This window comes from Sinohyriopsis cumingii, chromosome 14 (genome assembly GCF_028554795.1).
Source record: "Sinohyriopsis cumingii isolate HCF-2022 chromosome 14, ASM2855479v2, whole genome shotgun sequence".
Lineage (NCBI taxonomy): Eukaryota > Metazoa > Mollusca > Bivalvia > Unionida > Unionidae > Sinohyriopsis > Sinohyriopsis cumingii.
Genome location: NC_142974.1, coordinates 5,841,328 through 5,864,000, shown reverse-complemented (window position 1 = coordinate 5,864,000; position 22,673 = coordinate 5,841,328). Strand labels below are relative to the sequence as shown.

The following is a 22,673-nucleotide window of genomic DNA, read 5'->3' as shown; positions in this document are numbered from 1 at the left end:
GCAACACGTACGTGATACAGAATCATAGTCATCTCTAATCATTTTAGTTATCTTCCTTCGTTTATTTATAAGAATTCCATAAACTTTTTTGCAGTTCCATTTGGAATGACACTTCTAAATATGCATAAATGTTTTTTTCAGTACTTGCCTATTTTCTACAGTTTAAATCCCAAACGATGATACTTAAGCATATTATCTGTGTACAAACTACACGACGTGATCATTTGACCTTTCAATAGCATACTGATGACGACCCAGACTATTTAATTTTCACTCCGGAACACAAGGGTGTCACCTTAAAGATCAAACCAGCTAATATGCTGGGGAGATCTAAAGGTGTCAATAACGCATTGGGATACTGATCCGAGTCCAGACCACTGATCTTTCGTTTTCATTTCGATCAGACCCGTGACCACTGAACTTTCACTGGAATACTGAAGCCCAGTCCATTGGAAGAAAAAAAAAAAAAACAACGAATACAATCATGCCATGACCGCAAGATGCATCACCTATTTCTTTTAAAGAACCGTGTCCAATTATCAGAAAATATTACTTTACTCCAAATCTTACTAAAATAGTCTAGCCAATCAGAAAATCGGATCCGTTGCGTAAGACTTGTAAGGCTAGAGCAACATTTGATAATCAAAATAATGAGTCAACTTTCATCACTGATCGGATCGGAGTGGCATCAATTTCACCAACCCATTCTCTAAAGCAAATTCTAGATGCAAAACATTTAGTTATATCAATTTTGAGTCAGTCTGTAATTTCAGACAATCATATCGATGAAGTCTAGACATAAAATTACGTCCTAACTAAAGTTGATCAATACAATGGAGACCTGGTCTGGAAATTAAAAACCGTCTACGCTGTGCTTGACAATGACATTTTGTGACAACGGCTTTTGATTGGTTGTGAGTGAAAACTCAATCTCGCACTTAAGTTCCGATGTCTTTTTTATCTCCATGCCAGGTAGGGCTTGTACCAAGTGAATTTCAAGTCTGAACTTAAACGTAAGCCAAGTAACCGATATGATAAAAATCGATGATGACTTATAATCTATTAATAGACTTAAAAGTATATCTCGTATTTGTGGAATTGAGGACTGACCATGTAAATATTGCACAGAAAAATTCCATCTGAAAGGTCATACAAATTAGTCTATAGGATTGTCTCAAACCAGCGGCATACAGTGGCGATAAAAATAGCTCATTAGCTTATACAGACTTGTTTCTCATTAAATGATGTTGCACGTGTCATGACAAATTGGCACTGCATTTAGTATGGCGTGATCCTACTTTTCCATATCTAATCGTCAACAATGGCACGCCACGCCATCAGTTTCTATAGAAAACGGCAAGACTCGTATCCTCTTAACAAATATTTATAGATTTAATAGTGCCACATCTAAATGAAGGGGTCCGATATGTTTTAAAGTAATAATCAGCAACTGTTATCTTCTATTATAGCCTTGCATACAGAAAGATCTTATTTCTGTTATGCACTTTGCAACTTGTATTGTATCAGCATTGTCATTATTAATCACCCAACCACACATCCCCCTCAGGCACTATCTGACCACCAACATGAGTCTCCCACTAAAATGCATTACACAAATATTTAGACATGAATGGATCATAGAAAAGCTAGAGTTCGTGTTTATTCTTTTGAAGACAATGGGCACAAATAGAAAAATAATTTTAAAAGTATATGAACACAAAAATGGACCGTGGCGCCAAGGCTGGATTGCAAAGCATCATTTTGTAAATCTCCTCAAGATATATCTTCAGATTCTGTTCGATGACTCGGACAAGTAAGAGCATGAGGAAACGAGTTTAACGCAAACTTGTCCAGTGTGCCGGCGCTTTATGGACGGATGCACGGGCGGACAGAGGAACTCAGCTCACAACTGTTTCTTTCGGTTAGTACCCACAAATACATAATATTTTCCCATCATTGTTAGGTGGTGGTCATTGGCTTATATCGAGACATTCTTGATGGTGATTCAAAGGTAATTAATTTGTTATAAACTATATTAGGATCATAGTCTGATTCTTTGAGTACGTTTTAGCTACAGAGCGTAGTGAGTAATCAGGCATCGACGTTATCTCGAATGTGAAATGTGTAACCCATTACAAGAACTTCACTGTAAGTTTGTCTAGACTGCTACAGTGATTAAGGCCTGATTTATTTGGATCTTGACAAAAAAGACAGCTCAGTACTGAAAAATCGAAAGCGGAGAATTTATAGGGTGATTACTAGTGTATGAAAGTCCGTCAGTTCAGCGAGTGGATTTTATGACTTGCAAACAAGCTAACAAAACCCCGAACCGCAAAAAAAACAAAGTTTGCATTATAAATATTGCTTTCTAGTAAGAAAAATTTCATTCCAGGATAAGGTCAATAAAGGTACACTGCTATTGCAATCAACATGGATGACAATGCTGTTAGACAGATACAACATATGCATCATTTGTTATAAAGTAATGAAGTATATGAAAGATACGTGCATACATCAATGATATAAATCAGAAACTACCAACTGAGCCTTTCACGTATCTCTATAAAGCTTTGAAATGTATTCTTATTAAGAGACTAGTCCTGGAAGAATCGATTCCATAAATGGCATATATCAAAGAACTGATTCCATATATGGCATATATCAAAATACTATACTCATTAATAGAAGCCATAACTTGAAATTCGATTTGCTGCACGCACTCAAAAGGTAAATGCGAACAAGAAGATAAGATTTCTAAATCTGTACCGAGTTTGTCTATTTTTGAACAGAAGTATTCGAAATATCTTCTCCGTCTCGTGTGATTTTCGTATGAAATGTTTTTCAATTAAACCTCATCTATTTCCTGCCTAATACACGAAGACTATTAGGATTGATTGATCGGTGTCGTTTGGAAGTATCCAACAAGTACGTATGTTTTTTTTGTGATTTGATTTTGGTGTTTTGAAGTACAAAAACACAAGGTTACTTAGTGCCAATGCAACTTGAGTAAAGTATCTTGCCCAAATATTGAGCCCAATTTTGTGCAGTGTGTGTGTGTGAGTGTGTGTGTGTGTGAGTGTGTGCATCAAACACAATAAGATGTGTGTTATGTGTGCGTAACATAACTGTGTGTCATATTTGTTTCAAAAGAGTCATCTCAAGAGAGCACTGTGATGTAAAATCGATGACCTCGGACAATATCATGATGATGAATGTGTTACTGTCGTCTGCGTTATATTAAACTCAGCGGACGACAATACTGAGAACCTAATTATGGAGCAAACAGAAATTACCGCAGGCAAACAACTGTTTTTAAAACGAAGATAATGCTTTCTTTAAATATTCCTGCACGATAGTTAAAATGTGTCATTTAAATCAAAGTGAGTGTGACTAAAGTAAGACAAATAACGATGTTTTAACCTTACTTAGCAAGACAGCCATGATGAATGGTTTTAGTGCAAGAGAAAAAAACATTTTTTTTTCTCGATATATTGTATATATTTTTTATGAAACCTACAAGTCAATACTATACAATATAACAACGAAGACTTTCTAAGAGCATTAACGAATTTCTCAACCATGTCTTAGATTATCATAATTTACCGACTAGTAAGAGGCCATCCACTTAGTACGTACACAATAATATGGCAAAGCTTGAAAACACCATATGCCCGACCAATGTCGCCGTGGGGACTGGCAATCATATGATGTTCCTTTGATTTGGACCGAACGGTACGAGAGTACGACTGTAAATCTCCTCTGTTAGTAAATAACTACAACCCGCATTTGAATTTATTTGGTTTTGTTGCCTTACGGCGGAGCAACACAAGCATGTTATTCAGTGTCAAAGATGTTGGAGTAAGTGCCTTGCCCAAAGACACACCACGGTAGATGACCCAGGCTGGTTCGATAGTTGAATTCGAACCAGAACCATTTCGATCAAGACTCCGGCACGCTAACCGCTAAAAATTACCTTTAGAAGGAGACGGGACCCCAACGAGAGACGGGATCCAAACGTGAAGCAAGGAGTTGTGGGCGTGGGAAAATGTGTTTGTGTATGTGTGTGTATGTGTGATTTGGATTTTTAACGTAGCTTTAACGATGTTTCAGTCATATCACTACGATGTCTGCAGTTTGGACTTTATAGTGATGCATAGCAGACATGTATAGCATCATGTCCCACCCAGACATATTATCCTGACACGAGGTCGACCAGTCCGAACACTAACCATTTAATGCTGAACGCCTAGCGTGGCTGCTGTTAGTACCATTTTTTATAAGTATTTGGTGTGACTCGGCAAGGGTTCGGCCGGGCTTTGAACCCGCGACCCTCCCGCATCCGAGGCAGACGCTCTAACCACTAGCCCACCGGAGTGGTAGGGGTGGAAGAATGAATATGAAACAAGAAAAATGCTGTACCCTATTGCACCGCTGCAAAATTTTTGAAGCTGTTTTCTCACACTTATTTTTTTAATTTCTTATTTTACGTACGGTTTTTAATGAAATATTTCGGATAGAGAGAGATAAATAGATGGCCTGTAATCTATATTGCTTAAACGTTTTATCTCCATAATCGTCAATACATAAGGCCCTGGAACTAAATTAGAGCTCCAACATGATAAGAAATGTATGTTCTGTCTACTTCTAACAACATCAAGCAGCCGTTTGCAGCATCTTTCATCACTTAATGCTTGTGACTCATCGTCGGAACGAAGATTCTCATGTACACCACTGGTACCGTATTTGTATCAATAAAAATATAATCAAGCAGAGCATTCCTAAAAACTGTGTCAGTCTCTTTTGAATATATATATATATATATATATATATATATATATATATATATATATATATATATATATATAGCTATCAAAACCTTCACCACGATTTTAACACTGTTGACGCTGCAGACGCCACATATAAGAAAATGTATCTTTGTCTCGTTATGTAAACGCAAGAGAAACAAAACACGATCCACCAAATAAGTGATTTTCATATACCAATATCAACGTATCAGATCACGGTATGTAATGTTTACATCCATTAATAAGTTTTATGATCACCTCAAATTTCTTCTGCAAGTAATTAAGAAGCACGTGTCGGTAGCCTACTTTAATATACAGCGGATGTGATTTCCGACCCGGACTCCCCGTCACAAACCCTTTACTTATATACAAAGTCATACATTGTCACCAATCTTGTTGCTGTGTTTGTTTTTTTGTTTTTTAGTCAAATCTCCAGTTCTGGAGTAATAATTGCTCAAAACGCTGATAAAAGTTTTACGTCGGATACGCCAAGACCTGGAACTCAAATTTACCACCAAACAAAAGCTGATGCCAGATTAGCGTCTGTATCAGCATTGGGTAATTATCAGCCATGCTTTTTAGAATCGAAGCTTAAGCATTACAAGTCTCAATAATATTTGAATTTCACCACCAAGACTTAAGTATGGGATTCAGCAATCTGGCACCAGTTTTCCAAAAACAAATATTTGAGACAAGTATGGACAGTGGTCAAGTTTAAGTTATATCAGTCAGATCCTAAACTTTACCTGAAGTTCAAACTCCAGTAATGTTGCTTACATCCTGTCCTATCAGTGAAACTGGGTACACATTCCAAATTCATCATCAATAATTAAGAAGCAGGATAGGTCAAACGAAAATCTCGAGTTCCTTTTCATTGACTCTACTTACATGTTCAGACTAAAAATATCAGCCAATAAAATTTCGGCCGGCTTCATTTTTTCGTCCAGGAAACTAATTGAGGGAAAAAAAACGGTAATATAAGCAAATAACATCGTATTATTTAAAGGAAGCAGGTACTTGTATCGTTTGAGTTGTCGGCTATATTTCCTTGGGTTGTTTTCTTCAGCAGTAACTTTAAAACTTTCCCAATTTTCGGGATTTTCACACTGCTGTCTCGAATCATAACGCAACCCAAAATATGTGTGTTTCCTGTCGGCCGACCGTCCCTTTTTTTCGCTGCTGACACTAGTACTTTTCCCCCAGGGTTAAAATAGAATAATTCCCAAAACTGATGTTGTGCATCTAGCTAAGCTGGTTTTACTTGAATTCTATATAACAATACATCATAATTCCTCTAATTATAAAACCTGTGCGATAGGAAACAAAAAACAAATGTATTATTTGTTTTTCTTTGGCCTCATCTGAATTTTCTGATCTTGACAAGACGTTGATCTAGCAATGAAGATGGATCTACTTCTATGAGGAGGACATTTTGGTTAAAACCTATCAAATATCAGATGAATCAATACAAATATCAAACCGCAACTTGCATCAATTGCTAAAGGTGTCTACCTTGACGATTCAAACCTAGCTCATAAATCAAATGTATTTGTTTAAGCTCCTGATATGCGCATAAATATCAATTTTATAAATGAAAAGTATATAACAGTCACTCATTTTCCCTACCACCACAGATATTAGCACGAGGTATTCGAAGCAAGGGGTGGGGTACGGAGGCTCATTGGTCTAAAACACTTCAACAATCACTGTTATCTCAACGCATGGGTTCGAATCTTGGACCCGTCCAATGTTGGTATGCGAAAAAAAAAAACTACCAGTGTGTCGGTAGTTCTCACCGGGGTTTTCTCGGGTTCTTCCTCGACCAGTTATACTGGCAGCCATGTATAACATATCTTGTGTTGATACATGGTGTTGAAATAAAACAATCCAACAACAACATATGTGCAATGAAGTAGCATTCCCATATATGTGATTTACAACGTTTTGATCACGGACGCTATCACCAGTAACTAGTAAAATTTATATCCAAGGCCCGGACATTGTAGAGGCTCTGGAGGGGACTTGACATGGGAATGTCAGCATTATTTTGACAGTCACTGACAGTGGGAATTACAATATTGTTGGAACCTGGTGACAGAGACATGTTAAATTGACTGCTACTCATTTCCAACTGTATGTCGAGTGAGACTAAGGAATGGTTACTTTACGGTTCTTCAGTTGTAACCTGGAAACATTGAGATAAATGTAGATCCAGTCTAGTTTGAGAGTGTGCTAATATAGAAGGAAGAAAAAAAAAAGAAGAAACTATTGCGTTACCATTTGTGGGAATTTTAAGGGTAAAATTCAGGCTCATTCATGGGTAAATAATGGGTAAATATAATAGAATACACTAAATAATAGTAACTACGTTATTCAAAAACCACGACGGCTGCAGCGACATCCTTTCAATGTTTTTCGTAAAGTGCGACAGTTCCAAGTTCACAATATATTTTGCGTTGCCGGTAAAAGACACATTGAAACTCATTAATTAACATTACTTATCAGACATAATAGCAAATTAAGCTTGTACTTTTACTTAAACTGACAAAGCCAAATATATTTAAACATAGCCTGACCGAAACCAGCCATCAGAACCTCATCCTGGCCGGTATTTTGGTTGTATCATTAACGGCTAAAGATTATTTTATTCTGATTTTTACGTTCCTTTGCATGATGCTGCCGGTAAGATTATACCACCTGTGACGTCATGACATGGTGCCTCAGGTAACACTCCACTCCAACGATGACGTCACAGTGTCGCCAGTAGTAATCTACACCTGTTTTTGCAGATACGATTACACCTCCTAGTACGGCATGTGGCCGATAGCAAGACGTGATTCCCTATAAATAAAGCTGTAAACGTCAATTATTATCTTAAGATTGAGATGACGAAGTTCGTAGCACTGGTAAGGGATTAGTTGTCAAGATGAACCTTTTAAGACTCCTCTCTCTATGGCATTGTGGCCAGTTACACTCCACTCCTTGTCATAATGTGAGTGCCGCCAGTAAGACGCCACATAATATGACGTTGTGTTGTTACTTCATATGACAAAGATATAAACCTTGAAAATTTTCCACTTTATGACAAAGCTGGACATGTGTATAGCTGGTAATGTGTATGTGTGTAACCCGGGCATGAGCAACTTCCTCGACGGCGTGAGCCCGAGAAGTGATTTTTTTTTTAAATCACACCCTATGATGTAAATTAATGGACAAAACCAGGTCAAGTGCCGAGTCGGGTTCGCATGCCGTATCTTGCCCAACCCTGGTATAAACGGTGTCTTGTACGGAAAAAATATTTATATATCTGTACGCAAAAAAAGCATCTGCGATGGACATAATGAAGTATCGTCAAACGTCTGTTTTTAGCCATCTTATGTGTCTTGGACTCGACCATGCATGCTTCAGTTTTCCCTTACCATGCATGCTTCAGTTTTCCCTTTCTCCCGCCCTCACCTCCGTCCTCTCTCTCTCTCTCTCTCTCTCTCTCTCTCTACGTAGTCGTGTTAAAATTCAACAAATAAAACTAAATCACTTTCAATGAGCCGTTCGTGCTATTCACACATATTATTTACGGACTCAAAGCTCAAAACAGTCCTTATTGAATAATTTTGACCAATCAATTACAATTGCGAATGCATCAGTGTACCTTCCCTCTGTTTTATGTTCAACTACGTGATGCTGTTGTCAGTCTAAATCCCAATATAGAACGTGCTACTCCCGTAAAACATCGATCCCTATGAACTCGAAATAACCTCGCCTAACCACGTTCTATCCACTGTAACGAAATGCGAGTCCTAAAACACGCTTTTTTATATAAACTTTGGCCAGAGAAGCTGAAAGTTTCATTCAGTTAGTGTTATTTTAAGAAAATTTAAATGAATGGAGAATTATAGGCTATTTTTAAAGTATGAAGTGAAGAATTTGATAATTATATTTGCCTTCTGGCACCTTCTCTATACAACTTGGGGTTACGCCGGTGTTACTGATTAAGAAAGCATAGATCGATATTCTCAAAGATAACGTTAAGGGTATACTCTGCCGTTCATGGAGAACACGAAATCAAACATACCCAACTGACAATTCTGCAAAAATTAGAACCGAGACGGTGAGTGAACATTGACGTATTTTTAATCATATATATTTTAATACACGTACATGTGTATGACTGGCTCTAGAATACGGTCAGATTGACAATCACCCCGACATGACTCCTTCGGGTGGCGTAAGTGTGATTTGACGTCTTGATTCTGATTTTGATCTTGTAACAGAAACGCACAAAAAAAACACTGCACATTCTCAAACTGTTCTGGAGGGACTTTAGCATCAGCTTCGCATGCAACCCGCGGAAATCCGCTTCGCTCCTTTACCGAAAATGGATCAAGATATCTCTAAAAAGCTGATGAAACTAATGTACACACATACAAATGAGTACTTACAAAACCATACTTAAAGCTAATTACAAGTAATTCATATTTTTTCATTCTTATATATATATATATATATATATATATATATATATATATATATATATATATATATATATATATATATATATATATATATATATCGCGACGATGTCTACAGTGGGGCAGATTATAGTGATGTGCATGGGACACCATGCCGGAGTCATGTAGCATCATGTCCCACCCAGTCACATTATCCTGACATCAGGTCGACCAGTTCTAACACAACCTCTTATTGCTGAGCGCCACGCGAGGCAGCTGTTAGTGCCATCTTTGTAACTCTTTGGTATTACTCGGCTGACGATCGAACCCACAACCTCCCGCATCCGAGGCGGACGCTCTAACCACTAATCCACCGGTGCAGTCTAGAGCGAAGAAGGATGGATCCGAAAGCCGTTTTATAGGCAGGCATAACATAAACTGGCAGTGTGAAGACACAAAGAAATATTGTCCGTCAAGAACCTATGCAAACCAGTCAGAATGCAGTACCTGCGATTCCTCATCAATCATTACAACAGTAACTGTCTTCGCTGCATGCAAAATCACCTTAACTAGCGGCTGCTAGAATAGGTAGAGAGTGCACTGAATTGTGCTGAGTCATTATTTGGTACTACATGTTCTAATGCGATTATCTTCCAAAAAGTTACTTTTCAAACCATGATATAAATCAAAACAGGATTTACCAAATTACTTGTTTAAAAAAACAAAAAAAAAACAAAGAGCAACACAACACTCACATGCACGCACGCACGCACATACATACATACATACATACATACATACGAGTACATTAAGAGCACGTGTCTACATAACCTGACGAAAAACGCCGCTTTGCACTCGCGCGTGGGATAAACATTAATTAGAAAAGGCCATAAAAGCTACTGAAAGTGGTGGTAAATACATAACATCAGTATGAAATCGCGCGTACGATGACCAAGTAAGTACATGCGTTTTCGTTTATGCCAGTTATACAAAACATTGACCAGCAAATTCAATATATATATATATATATTAAATTCATTACTTAAACTGTAAATATTAACACGAATTCGAACAGATTACAAAATGCAACATATCATATATATCTAACATGAATGTATATCTACTTGAAAAAACAATATCTCCAAATACAAAACAATGATAATCATCAAATATATAAATTTAAAGATGTGTATCAACTTATTTTTTTTTTTAGATCACTGGCGTATGCATTCAAGAATAGCATTACATTCAAATATCTCTGAAATTTCGATATAAATGACTTACGAATGATAAAATAAAAAGAGTTTTCGATTTTGAAACAGCGTACGGCAACTTACCGTTTCCTTCATGACCATGTTCCTTGCTGACGTGAAATGCAAATGCAAACTGCGAATACGAGTCAAAGTTCTACACTATATTTATCATCAACCGGAGCGTCATGATCACGTGATCTAGTTAGTGGGCGAGAGCTCGTATATCCGATCAGCGAACTGGTGATTACGCACGTGCTCTATCACCCTGGTAACCCAGAACAGACGAGTCTTCAAAAAAACAAAAGTCGCAGGTAACGTTACCGCTTCAGCAGCAAACCAAGCTTGAGATGCAAACCAGATAGAGTGGTACATTCAGTAAGAGCTACGCAGCCATTGTTTCTCTGTTATTTTTGTTGCATCACAACGAATCAATAAAACGATGTGTTTAGTGTGTGGTCATTTATTTGAAGCTGTTCTGCTTCTAAATGTTCTTTACAATCTATTATGCATACAAATAACACTCATCTAAAAACCATTTTTATTTACGAATTCATGCGAAGTCTCTTCTCGATATGAATTCATTTGAAAACCATTATGATTACTAAATCAGAACAGCGAATATTTCCGACTATACGCTGTGATGTCGTGTGTGTGCACCGCACTGGTAAGTTCATCACCAAAAACCTGTTGTAATACATCTTTTTTATACCCTCAATGTGTCACGGTCTAGCAGGGTTTTAGTGGTAAAATGAAGGCTCTCTGGAATCGTAATCGAAGTTATTACAAAGAAATAAAATTTCATATATCTAAAACGTTTAATCAGAGATTACAGGCAAAAGTAGAAAGATCGCTTGGTGTTTTATGTTATTCCGGCCACAAAGAAGACGCATTTTATTGTTTTTGTGCACATTTTTCAACACTGTATGGATGGATGAGGTTGAATGGTGCGTCAGCACATTATTGACTATATGAAAAATAAATTATAAAAATGTAAAACCATGCAAATGTAAAAAGGGACAAAATGCAAATATAGAAAGACCAACCCCTTCAAATAAATGGTAGTAAAATGTAGTAAAACAATATAAAATATCGAGTTCTAACATTCATTACATAAGCCGAAATCCATAAAATGTCCAATATTTTCTCTGGTAGTATTTCATTATGAAGTTCAGCACACAGGAAGCATGTTATGGTGTTAAGCATATAGAAAGCGATTTTTTCAAGTTCAGCACCCAAAACAACCAACTTATGAAGTTCAGCATACAGAAAGATATTTATCTCCAATATTATTATATACAAAGACATGTGTTGAAAAGGCAAGAATTGTTTCAGAGCAGTTGTGAGAAGTTGCTAAGCAAGAAAAGCAAGTTCAAGAAAACCCTAAAATAATGAACTCTGAACGATGACTCTCATCTGATATTTATATATGCAATAATACGTCAATCAGCTAATGTTGCTGGGTTGCTTTTGTTTTTAATTTCGTTTCATCCATGTAAATAATTGTTTGCTTTGTACATTTGCTCTTCGTATGTCAACTGTTGGGCATGACTGGGATAAACTTAATTGAATTTAATGGATTATTATGCATGGGTACTAATTAGTAAAAATTATTAATTATGTAAGACTGGTGTGTCATTGACAAGCTGTTTACGCATTGGATACTTTCCCCCACATTTACTGATTTTTTTACGTGTGAAAATTTTATTTGCATATACTTAATATTTTCAATTTATTTTACATATGTCAGAAAGAAGTTCCCACATGTAAACTGGTATTTCACATATACGAGATAAGTGATTAATTTTACGCAACAATGAACTTAACAGGTCATACATATGTGTATGTGTGTGTGTGTGTGTGTGTGTGTGTGTGTGTGTGTGATTTGGATTTTTAACGTAGCTTTAACAATTTTTTAGTCACATCGCCACGATGTCTGCAGTGTGGCAGTTTATAGTGATGTCTAGCACTGGGGCATCATGCCGCAGACATGTAACATGATGTCCCACCCAGCCACACTATCCTGACACCAGGCCAACCAGTCGTAACACTAACCTCTTAATGCTGAGCGCCAAGCGAGGAAGCTGTTAGTAAAATTTTGTAAGTCGTTGGTTATGAACATGTCATATGTACAAAAAAAATCTGCATATGTAAAAGAAGCTTCAGAAAAATAATTTGCTTCCTATATGAGAATATTTGGAATTTATTAAAACGGATCATCACATCTGTTGTACTGAGCGAGATATATTGTATCATTCTGATTGCTTCATTACTCGCAGTTCTGGATACCTTCGACAAGTCTCTATATCAATCAGAGATATGCTCATTTCATGAGAGAGAGAGAGAGAGAGAGAGGAGCATACACATATTAGCAATTCATTCTCCTTCAACCACAACGTGTTACGTGTATAACCGTCCTTGTTGTGATTCGTCCAGGTTTTAAAATTCTTCTTTGACTCAGTCAATAAATCGTTACCTGTCATTATATATTAAAGCTACGGTATATACTCGCTTACAAGCCGTGTCCAGTTACAAACAACATAGACCATGTCCTGCCGTCGCATAATGGGCAAGCAGAATCTGTGTTGTTAGTGCACTAATTGCTCCTGACAAAGTACATAGACACAGGTCTGCCTGTTCATGATGCGCCCGATAGTTCTGTGTCTGCAAAGTTTGCAAACTGAACTAGACTTATGAGCGAGTATATCAGGTATAATGGCCATACAATAAATAAAACGTCGATAAAAGCGTCAGAATTGAGTTTTGGTGCTTTATTATGGAATCTTAATACCTGAGACATAAAGCCCTTTCTGCTTTAGTTGTTTTATTTCTTGTCCACTGATACTACCATATTCAAAACGCCGAAAGAAGACCATGCTTCAGATTTGAAGCAACGACGGTATTCTGCAGGCTGTTCTAAAAGAATATCTAGTATGAATGATGTGATCCACAAACTTAAAAACCCGGATATTTTGTGATGCGTTCTGTTCCCATGTGTGGTCGAATGCGTATAATATAACTGTACTGCTATTTTTCAAACAACAACGAACAGTACTAAACGTTTTTACAACCAGCCGAAGTGCTTTCAACTTTCACTAAGTCTTTGTCAAAGGCAGACAAAACAGAGACAAAACAAAAAGTAAACACAAAAGGGTTGAAAGTAGAACAATTTACAATATATTTCTAATGGAATTGAAGACTGGCAAAATTTGATGTTTCACCAGGTTCAACCTAAAGAATTTTGTTTGGTATTGTTGCAGTACATTCTGTCGTGGTCAGCGTGACAAGTAACCATTAAGACTGGCATATGGGGCATATTGGCAGCTTGCGATGGTTAACCTTTCTTGTTTGGAAGCAAGAGTGGATTTTAATTATGAACCGTCCGAACGAACAACGGTCCAACATATATGTCAACATATGATCAAATGGAGGAAATGACAAAGTAGAGACAAGCCAGATACAAATTTTGGGATAGCGTGGGCCATGAAAATATATTTTCCAGAATAGTTATTAATAAAATGAGACCAGAGCGAATTATTCTGAATTCTTTGAGAGTTTTAACATTTTGGCGGTTAGAGAAAAGATACAGTTCATCCTTATTGGCTAAGCTAAATGAAAGAATGTTAATCCTGATTTGCTAAGCTAAATGAAAGAATATGATTCGCGGACGAAATTCAAGTTTTAAAGTAATTTCCTTGCGACATTCACAGGACAAGATTATCTGTGGAAGGGGAAGCTGGCTCCGAGATCGGCAAAAACTATTTTTATTTTTTTGTTAAATTGTCCAACGAGGTCTGGAAGAAGTTTGGGGAAATGGAAAGAGAGATTCTGCTTCGTACAACGGGGAGTGCATCTCGGTAAAGCAAAAGGTAATGTCTCAATTATATACAATATATTCACCGATGTAAGTTTGTAATTATTTGTTCGTTTTTACTTTCATATATCAAGTTTCCGTGAGTTCGGAAGCTAAGAGTTTGCATGCACTTGTCTGGAATGTTATATGGTTCATGTAATGTATGAATAGATTCGAACTGATATGACTTTGTTCAAATTACCTCATTCGGATGTAATAGAAATCAGGTACTGAAGGCATTTCACGCACTACTATATTGCCAATTGTGAGAATCAATTTATCTGTCTTAATGGATATGTAGCATGTATGCTAAGAACTGATTTTACTATGTCGATGTCAATAAATTGCTGGCTACCAAGTAGTATGCTAAGATAGGAAGTTAAGTCCATTAATTCATGTTTGTAATTAAGTTGTGAAATCTCTTAACCGAGATCAAAGGCGTATGTCGATCGACATCATTCAGCTTTTAATTTACAGCCCACGGTGGAATGTAGTAGTTATCAATGAGGTCATGTTATGTTATGGTTTCAGTTAGGAGTACTATAGCCGCTAGAGAGAAATTAAATGTATGTAATAGGATTGTGTAACATTATCAGATTGCGAACTGATCATAGCCTGTCATAGCATGAGTGGGGATATTTTTCGACGACAGAAACGAAACCATGTCGAATATTTAGGTTGTGTTTCATTTATTTGAAGGGGAAAATATCTCTATGAATGTGCTACACTAGGGAAGGAGTGCAGACTACAGTCAAGTTATTGCTGAAGATCCGAAGAGGTTGGAGAGAGAGAGAGAGAGAGAGAGAGAGAGAGAGAGAGATGGCAATGTTGACCTGTCACCAACAGTGATTTTGAAAGGACCAGAAGCAACCAGCTTATGCAGGTTATGATGACATGCCGGCAATTTGAGTTCGATCATTCGCTTGTTTCTATGATGAAATTGTATTTACCGGTATAACAGAACGGCTAACAACATTTAGCGTCAAGTTTGTAATTATATTTCGATAAAAACTGTATCAATTAATTGTCATGTTCAATTTCGTTTTATTTATGTAATTGATTAAATTATTATATTTCATATACCAGGTGTTGCTCTGTTCTGTATCTTAGCTCTGATCTGTTACTCCATCCATTAACTTAACATTTGATTGTATTGTTTGCTAGATCCGGACAATAACAACATCGTCGATCACCTCACCCACCCCCCGGCCTAAATATGGATATACATATCTGAAGGACAAACTCAAGAGCAATTATACTTCCTAAATGGAAAAAAAAGAAATTAGTTCCAAAGGGATCTGGTTTATACAATGTGAAACTGCTTTAGGTGGCGCTCTACAGTTTCGTATTTTGCATAAGTGTTAGAATTTTTTTTAAAAAACGATTTTCCCTGGCTGGTTATACTGTTTATTTAAAAAATACCTTGTATATCTTAGGTATACTTTCATTCCCTTTATTTTGGTGTATGATTGATTGGGTATAGAGTATACAGCTTGGCCTTAATCCAGATGTGCACCATTTAAAAAAAAAGTGCCAGCTCCACTTGGTCATTTAAACTTCCTGAACTTCAGAGGTAAATTGTATTAAAATAAAACAGCCGATAACTTTTTTTTTTACATTTTATATATTTGGTAATTCATTCATTGCACTTTTAGAAGCTGGTATTGTCTAGTCTGGCTAAATTCATTTTACCTATTTTAATAGCTGCTATGGATAGTTTACTAGACTAATTCAGGCTGATTTTTTAGCACAAGGGATAATTCATTTAAGTTAGCAGTGTGCTTAGATCATGTACAATTTCCAAAAGTACAATATCCAAAGAAATAACATTCACATTACATTAATGTAGCATAGAGTTATGCCAACATTCTATCAAGTGTGCATGTTTTAAATGCAAATAACTTGACCGTACATACGTCACTACTCAACAGTACATAATAACTGGTGCTAAAATCAACCGTATTGCAGCAGGTGGGCAAACTTTCCAGTGCAAGTGCCGCATACACAAATTTACAACTTGTCGCGGGCCGCATAGTTCATTAAGTTAGAATAATTAATATTTGAAATAGCAAAAACAAATTGTTTTTTCTAAATAACACCTAATTAATTTTCAGTTGTTAATATGTTGTTAAAATTTGAAAACTTAAACTTCAAAAGAAGCACATTTATTTGATAAACAGAGTAACATAAACAGAGTCAGTGCGAATGATGACTTGCTCCTAGGTCGCATGAAAACCCTTGGCGTGCCGCATGAAAACCCTTGGCGGGCCACATGCAGCCCGCGGGCCGTAGTTTGCCCACCCCTGGTATTGCATATATCAACGCGGATATGTTTTATGTATATTTGCATTAATGATCGATTAAAATAATATTATGTGAATTAATACGTAATACTGAGAACTTGTTGTATATTGCAAACACGTGCAGCTTGCGATTCAATGTCGTTCGATTATTTACAATAATGTCTTTACAATGTTGTACTGACCCTTATAGTTCAATAACCTAGCCATGCAAAAGTTATATACAACAGTGATTTGTCAAGACTTGACTCGATGCTGTTCTTCGTTCCATCAGTGTAATCCATTCAAAATGCCTGATTTGTCAGGGTTTGACTCTGAGCTATTATCAACTCTCACAAATGTGCTTCATTCGATTCGTTTGATTGTTATTATGAGAAATACATATCGCTGTTTAACCAGTTCAGATAATAATACCTATCACTGTCAATGTGCAATACATAATAATTAATGACTGTCTCATTTTATTGGTTTGGCCCGATTCAATAGTTCAAATGACATATTAGTACGTATGATTCATTTCGTATAACGCTACTCAAATCGTTAATGATACTGACAGGGTACTTTCAGTACAATTATCCAGAGGTTTTTTTTAGTCGCTAATGACACCACGCTTCATTTCAATTTGCCCTTTTCGTGTTCCAACCCTGGGTTTTCCGCCCAGCTCTTCTGATGTTAGTAGTGTAACTGCAATCAATGAACTGAAGCAAAGATAATTAAATCTACGTATAGATTAATACGCTTCTTTGGCGAGATTGCATTGGTATCATACGGTACTACATAGATTGCATTTTAAACAGAAAAACGTAATTAGAGAAGGTAAAAGAGATAGAAACATGAGATAGTTGAGCAACACGTTAACATCTAAACACACACAGGCAGATTTTGAGGGTGAGAGGTCTATGGAGGTTCAGCGGAAACACCTTTTTGAAGTCAAAATAGTACAATTTTTACGAAATAATACAGAAAGACTGCTATTCCTTACCAAAACTAATCACCCGTTCTAAAAATAGAAGTAGAAAAGTCCGGGAACCGCCCCTGATATAGTAAACCTAAAAGGTCTGCTTTTTCTTGCGGGATAAAAATCAATATTCGAAACGAAACTTCAAATTTAAAGATCTGTTCGTGGTTTATTTTGTATTTGTTTTTAAAATTTTTTTTTTTACTAATGTACAATTTGTGAAAAACGAGACTGAGTACTCTGCACTACAAGGAGGGTATGGTGAGGTACGGTACGGTGAGGTACGGTACGGTGAGGTACGGTATGGTGAGGTACGGTACGGTGAGGTACGGTACGGCGAGGTACAATTGTTCTCGACTCCTACAATGATGTATATACAACTGCAGCATGTGTTCACCCGTAATAATCCAGTCGCGAATTACGCCACTGAAAATAAATAGGTCAGTGAAGTTACCTTTTTCTCGTACCTCTCCAGAAGTATGCTTGAAAACGTTACTATGGTTACTGTACTATCAAGGTACTATGTAGTAGCGTGTCACGGCACCCAAGCAAATTAGTGGCCATATGGTGTAAATTATAGTAATGTTTGAAAAATATACACACAAAAAAAAAACAACTGCACAATCTTTCAGGAATATTAACCCTTCCAAAATAAATGTACGCATGAACTGCAACAAACTTAAATTAAAATTAAACAATGTTGAAATAAAAGACGAGGCAAAGCATGAACTGCAACAAACTTAAATTAAAATTAAACAATGTTGAAATAAAAGACGAGGCAAAGCATGTAAAATCCTTAAATTAAAATTAAACAATGTTGAAATAAAAGACGAGGCAAAGCATGTAAAATCCTTACAATATATGGCCTAGTTTGTTATATAAACCGCATTCCGTCAAAACGTTCAAGACGTGACTTGGCTTAGTGGTCAGCGTTCCAGGCTCCTGACCGGAAGGGAGTGCGTTCAAAGCCTGTTATCGGACCAGCCTGGGTCAGCTACCGTGGTGTGTCTTTGGACAAGGCACTTTACTTCAATTGCAATATCATTAAAATACTTTCTTGTGTTGCTGTGTCATAACGCTCCATCCCAAACACCATCGTAGAGTTTAGTAATCGCGTTGTCATAACGCTCCATCCCAAACATCATTGTACAATTCCGTAATCGCGTTAACATCAAAACAGTTTTGCCTCGCCGGGTAGAAACTATGTGGAAGTCGACAATTCAAATAAACATGGCGCGAATGCAAAATATTCAAATTCAGAACAGACTCATTTAAATATAAAGACAGTATATCACATCATCCGCGTACAGAGCCAAGTCATTGTAGCTTTGAGATCTATAGAGTGTTTTTATAGATTTAGAGATACGTAGATATGTGTTGATAATTGTTTAGTATATACAGATGTACAATGGAGAAACAGATCTGCGAAGTGGAGGCTTTCAGGGATCATAAAATATTATTCACCTTTGTCTGTACCATACTTCTAATTCTGCCAATGTATCTCTTCGTTTGTTTAATAAACAATAACTGTTTAACGCGAGAGATGGCCCGTGTCTATTGACGTATATAAACGTTCAGGTTTTTAATATTTTCTACAGTACTGAAAAATGTGATCTTTTTGACGTGTGACCGAGTTCTCTTTAAGGTTCAAACGCAGCGTTTACTTCGAGACTTGGGAGTGCAAAAATCACACATGTAAAGGTCTTTCTACGAGTAAGTCATGCTGGTTTTTTTTTGCACTTGATGACAATAACGTTCTCATTCAGATCGAAATTAAAAATCATAAATACTCGCTTATAAGTCAATTCCAAGTGCACACACAACAGATCGAGACCCGTAGGCACACGACACACTTGCAGATCAAGTTAAATGTTATTTGTTCCACCGATTACTCAATTTGATTACTTCATCTAAACCGTGTACCAGAACAGCGGCCAAATTCAAACCAACAATAGGAGCTGAAGTAGACCTACTGACCCTAAACAGGTGCTGCCATTTTTCTTCCTAATCATGACTATATCCGTCAAGAATAAGTATTTATTACACAACACCTGTACATCTGTTGAAACAAAACACATCTTCTCAATGTTCATGACTGTGTACGTCATTGCTTTGAACATATGGAGGATAATATGATGAGACAATGGTGCATTTGCTTACAGTTAGCACTGAGTTGCTTTTGATATAACGGTTTTATAAACGCTTTAAAATATACACACTGATTTGTAACAACGTACTCTCGTTTGGTGTTAGCATCCGTGAACGTACTTATTTATCGGTGTACTTTTGAATGCAAGGTCAGATGAGCAATCGTTTACTCGAGTTCGTACCGAGATGCCTTTTGTAATCACTTTTGTATCTATGGAATGAAACTGTATATTCTATAACAAATCTCAATAACCGCAACAAAACACTCTCTTGCAGTTTTCATAATTCTGTATAACGTACATTATGAACAACCTAAAATAATTACAACGGACTATTTGTCTAGTCTGTACTTATGTTTTATAGGATGGGATTATTTACTTGCGTCACGTTCGTACCATATCAGTTGAGAGTAAAGCCAACTTATTACAGAGGCGTCGATTCAACTGCACCATGCCTGACATGAAGCATTCACAAAGAAATAGGAGAAAGGTCGTTTCGTACCAAGTTATTCATTTGTAAAGGAAAATTTAATTTCCGATTTCTAATCGGACCTTTTGCGTAGGTACAAATGTTTATTAAAACGACATCAACTCTATTATCATAGAGTTGATGACGTTTTAATAAACATTCACGTGTCACGCATTCAAGCTTGTTAGTTAACAAAATGGTCCTATTCACAACCTATCAATCACAAAGCTTTGTGTAGCAAAAGGGGCCAAGGACCCCTAAGTTTAATCCAGCAGGATTTTAGCAAAAAGTCCAACTACTGGTTCATGTCAATTGCTTTTAAACCAAATCAACGTTCTTTCAGGACGAAATACATTAAGTTCAACGAGCTTTCAACTGACTCAGCAAACGTTGATAAATTACAGGTATATAGATACGTATCTTCACTAGCCAAAGTTCCGATATGTTAACCCTATCTACTACTTTGCGGATAGAGCAAATATTTTAGTGCTTTGTCCTGGCGACACCTATTGGATTTCATGAGTTGCCTCCATTAGTATGTAATGCCAATTAACCAATAACATACAACGCCGGCGCATTGTATACCGACCGAAAATGATGGAGGCAATTGACTTTTAAATGATACTTTGTAAGTTTAAAATCCAAAGTACGACTACTTACCAGAGATAAGTCATTACAGGTGATTTGAGTGAAAGGTATTTGTACAAACACGAACCGGCAGTGGAAACTTGCCTATTTATGAGTTCATTCAAACTGTGGGCTTCCCTTGTCTAGATCATATAGGAATAGTGTTCAAATTTAATCAACTTATTTTGACCGGATGCGATGGTTTGCCGCCGCATCCAATGCAATGTACAGACCCGAAGCATATAGATATATGCTCGATCCGCCAAGGTGTAGATACAGTTAATACATTGGAACATTGGCTATCGAAGATGATGGATACGTTATACCGCATTTTACGAGGCAAATACACAGAACATACAACAGTATTTATCAGGTAGCCAAAAGACTCCCTTTAAACAAATTGACATTTCTACTCTGTAGGTCTTCATTTCACTGCATGTAGAAATTAGTGTGTGTGTATGTGTGTGTGTTTGTGTGATTTGGATTTTTAACATAGCTGTAACATTTTTCAGCCATTACGCTACGATGTCTGCAGTGTGGCAGTTTATAGTGATATCTGACATTGAGTCATCATGCCTCATACATGTAGCATGATGTCCCACCCAGTCACATTATCCTGACACCAGCCAGACCAGTCCAAACACCTACCTTTAAATGCTGCGCGCCAAGCGAGGAAGATATTAATAACATTTTTGTAAGTCTCTGCTATGACTCGGCCGGGGATCAAACCCACGACCTCCCGTATCAGAGGCGGACGCTCTCAGTGGTGTTCATTGCGTTAAGAAATTCCTATTAATGGATGAAGAATCTGAGTCCAAGATTCGTGGGAATTTTTATATTGTATGGTCTAACAAATTTAAAAACAGTAGTAAGCAGTGTACGATAAAATAAGATCCGGGCAGCCGAGTTTATATTAACATACAAAGAAAGAGAAAAGTTGCCATGGCGGCCAGAATATATTGTGGAGGAAGAACCAGGGAAAATCCCTGAAAGAACCACCAACTCACGGGAAGCTACTGGCAAGGTTTCTCACATATCCAAGTTGGCGGAGCCAGCGACTCAAACCCACGCGGACAGGGGTGCGTTATCAGTGATCTGAAAATCGACTGACTTAGACAGACCGCTCCGCTACCCGGGGCCTTGAAAAATGAAAATATTTACATTATTAAAAAAAACACACAATCAATTTATCTTCTGACATATTATTATTCAGAGAAACTGACTTATGGGTTGAGCACGACATACGTTGGAAATTAACAAAACCTTCATCTGATATTGTAATTATCAGGCCACAGCCAGAAGACATACGAGAGAATCGTAGTGCATATACAGGTTAAGAGCAGTGTGTGTGTGTGTGTGTGTGTGTGTGTGTGTGTGTAGAGTAGTTATGACAAGTTAAGCTACAAGTAAATACATACTAAAATGGGGCGTGTATTCCAATAGTATCATGTAAAACATAAAGTAGAGTATGAAAATAAAATGTCTAACTAGTGTGTGTGATTTGGATTTTTAACGTAGCTTTAAACAAATGTCAGTCATATCGCTACGATGTTTGCAGTGTGGCAGTTTATAGCGATGTCTATCACTGGGGCATCATGCCGCACAAATGTAGCACTATGTCCCACCCAGTCACGTTATCTTGACACCACGCCGAAATGACACTAACGTCTTAAGCGCGGCAGCTGCTTGTACCATTATTGTAAAAGGCTTTGGTATTACTCAGCCAGGGTTCTAACCCGCAACCTCCCGCATCCGAGGCGGACGCTCTAACAATTTAGGCCACCCGAGCGGTCCCAAATTGTATTACATGAAGATG

General features: G+C 37.1%; 1 protein-coding gene and 1 long non-coding RNA gene across 7 annotated transcripts in view; one reads left to right on the top strand and one right to left on the bottom strand.

Moving 5' to 3' along the window:
- Positions 1-22,673, bottom strand: part of LOC149783133 (neo-calmodulin-like) — a 233,638-nt gene that overhangs the window by 24,102 nt on the left and 186,863 nt on the right. Inside the window, exon 2 of one of the 6 annotated variants that reach the window (XM_089931356.1) lies at positions 21,865-21,996. The exons of 4 other annotated variants lie outside the window; for them this stretch is intronic. Coding sequence is in view for 1 of the 2 variants with exons in the window: in XM_089931355.1 (XP_089787481.1) it covers positions 10,591-10,608 (18 nt within the window). In the remaining variant the exon portion in view is untranslated. Of the gene's footprint in view, positions 1-10,590; positions 10,748-21,864; positions 21,997-22,673 lie in introns of those variants that run through there. One more of the 6 variants, XM_089931355.1, reaches the window with a different exon arrangement.
- LOC149783134 (uncharacterized) lies at positions 1,618-15,381 on the top strand. The gene is made up of 3 exons (XR_016413554.1): positions 1,618-1,921; positions 14,214-14,372; positions 15,056-15,381. It is a non-coding gene; the product is annotated as an uncharacterized LOC149783134 (long non-coding RNA).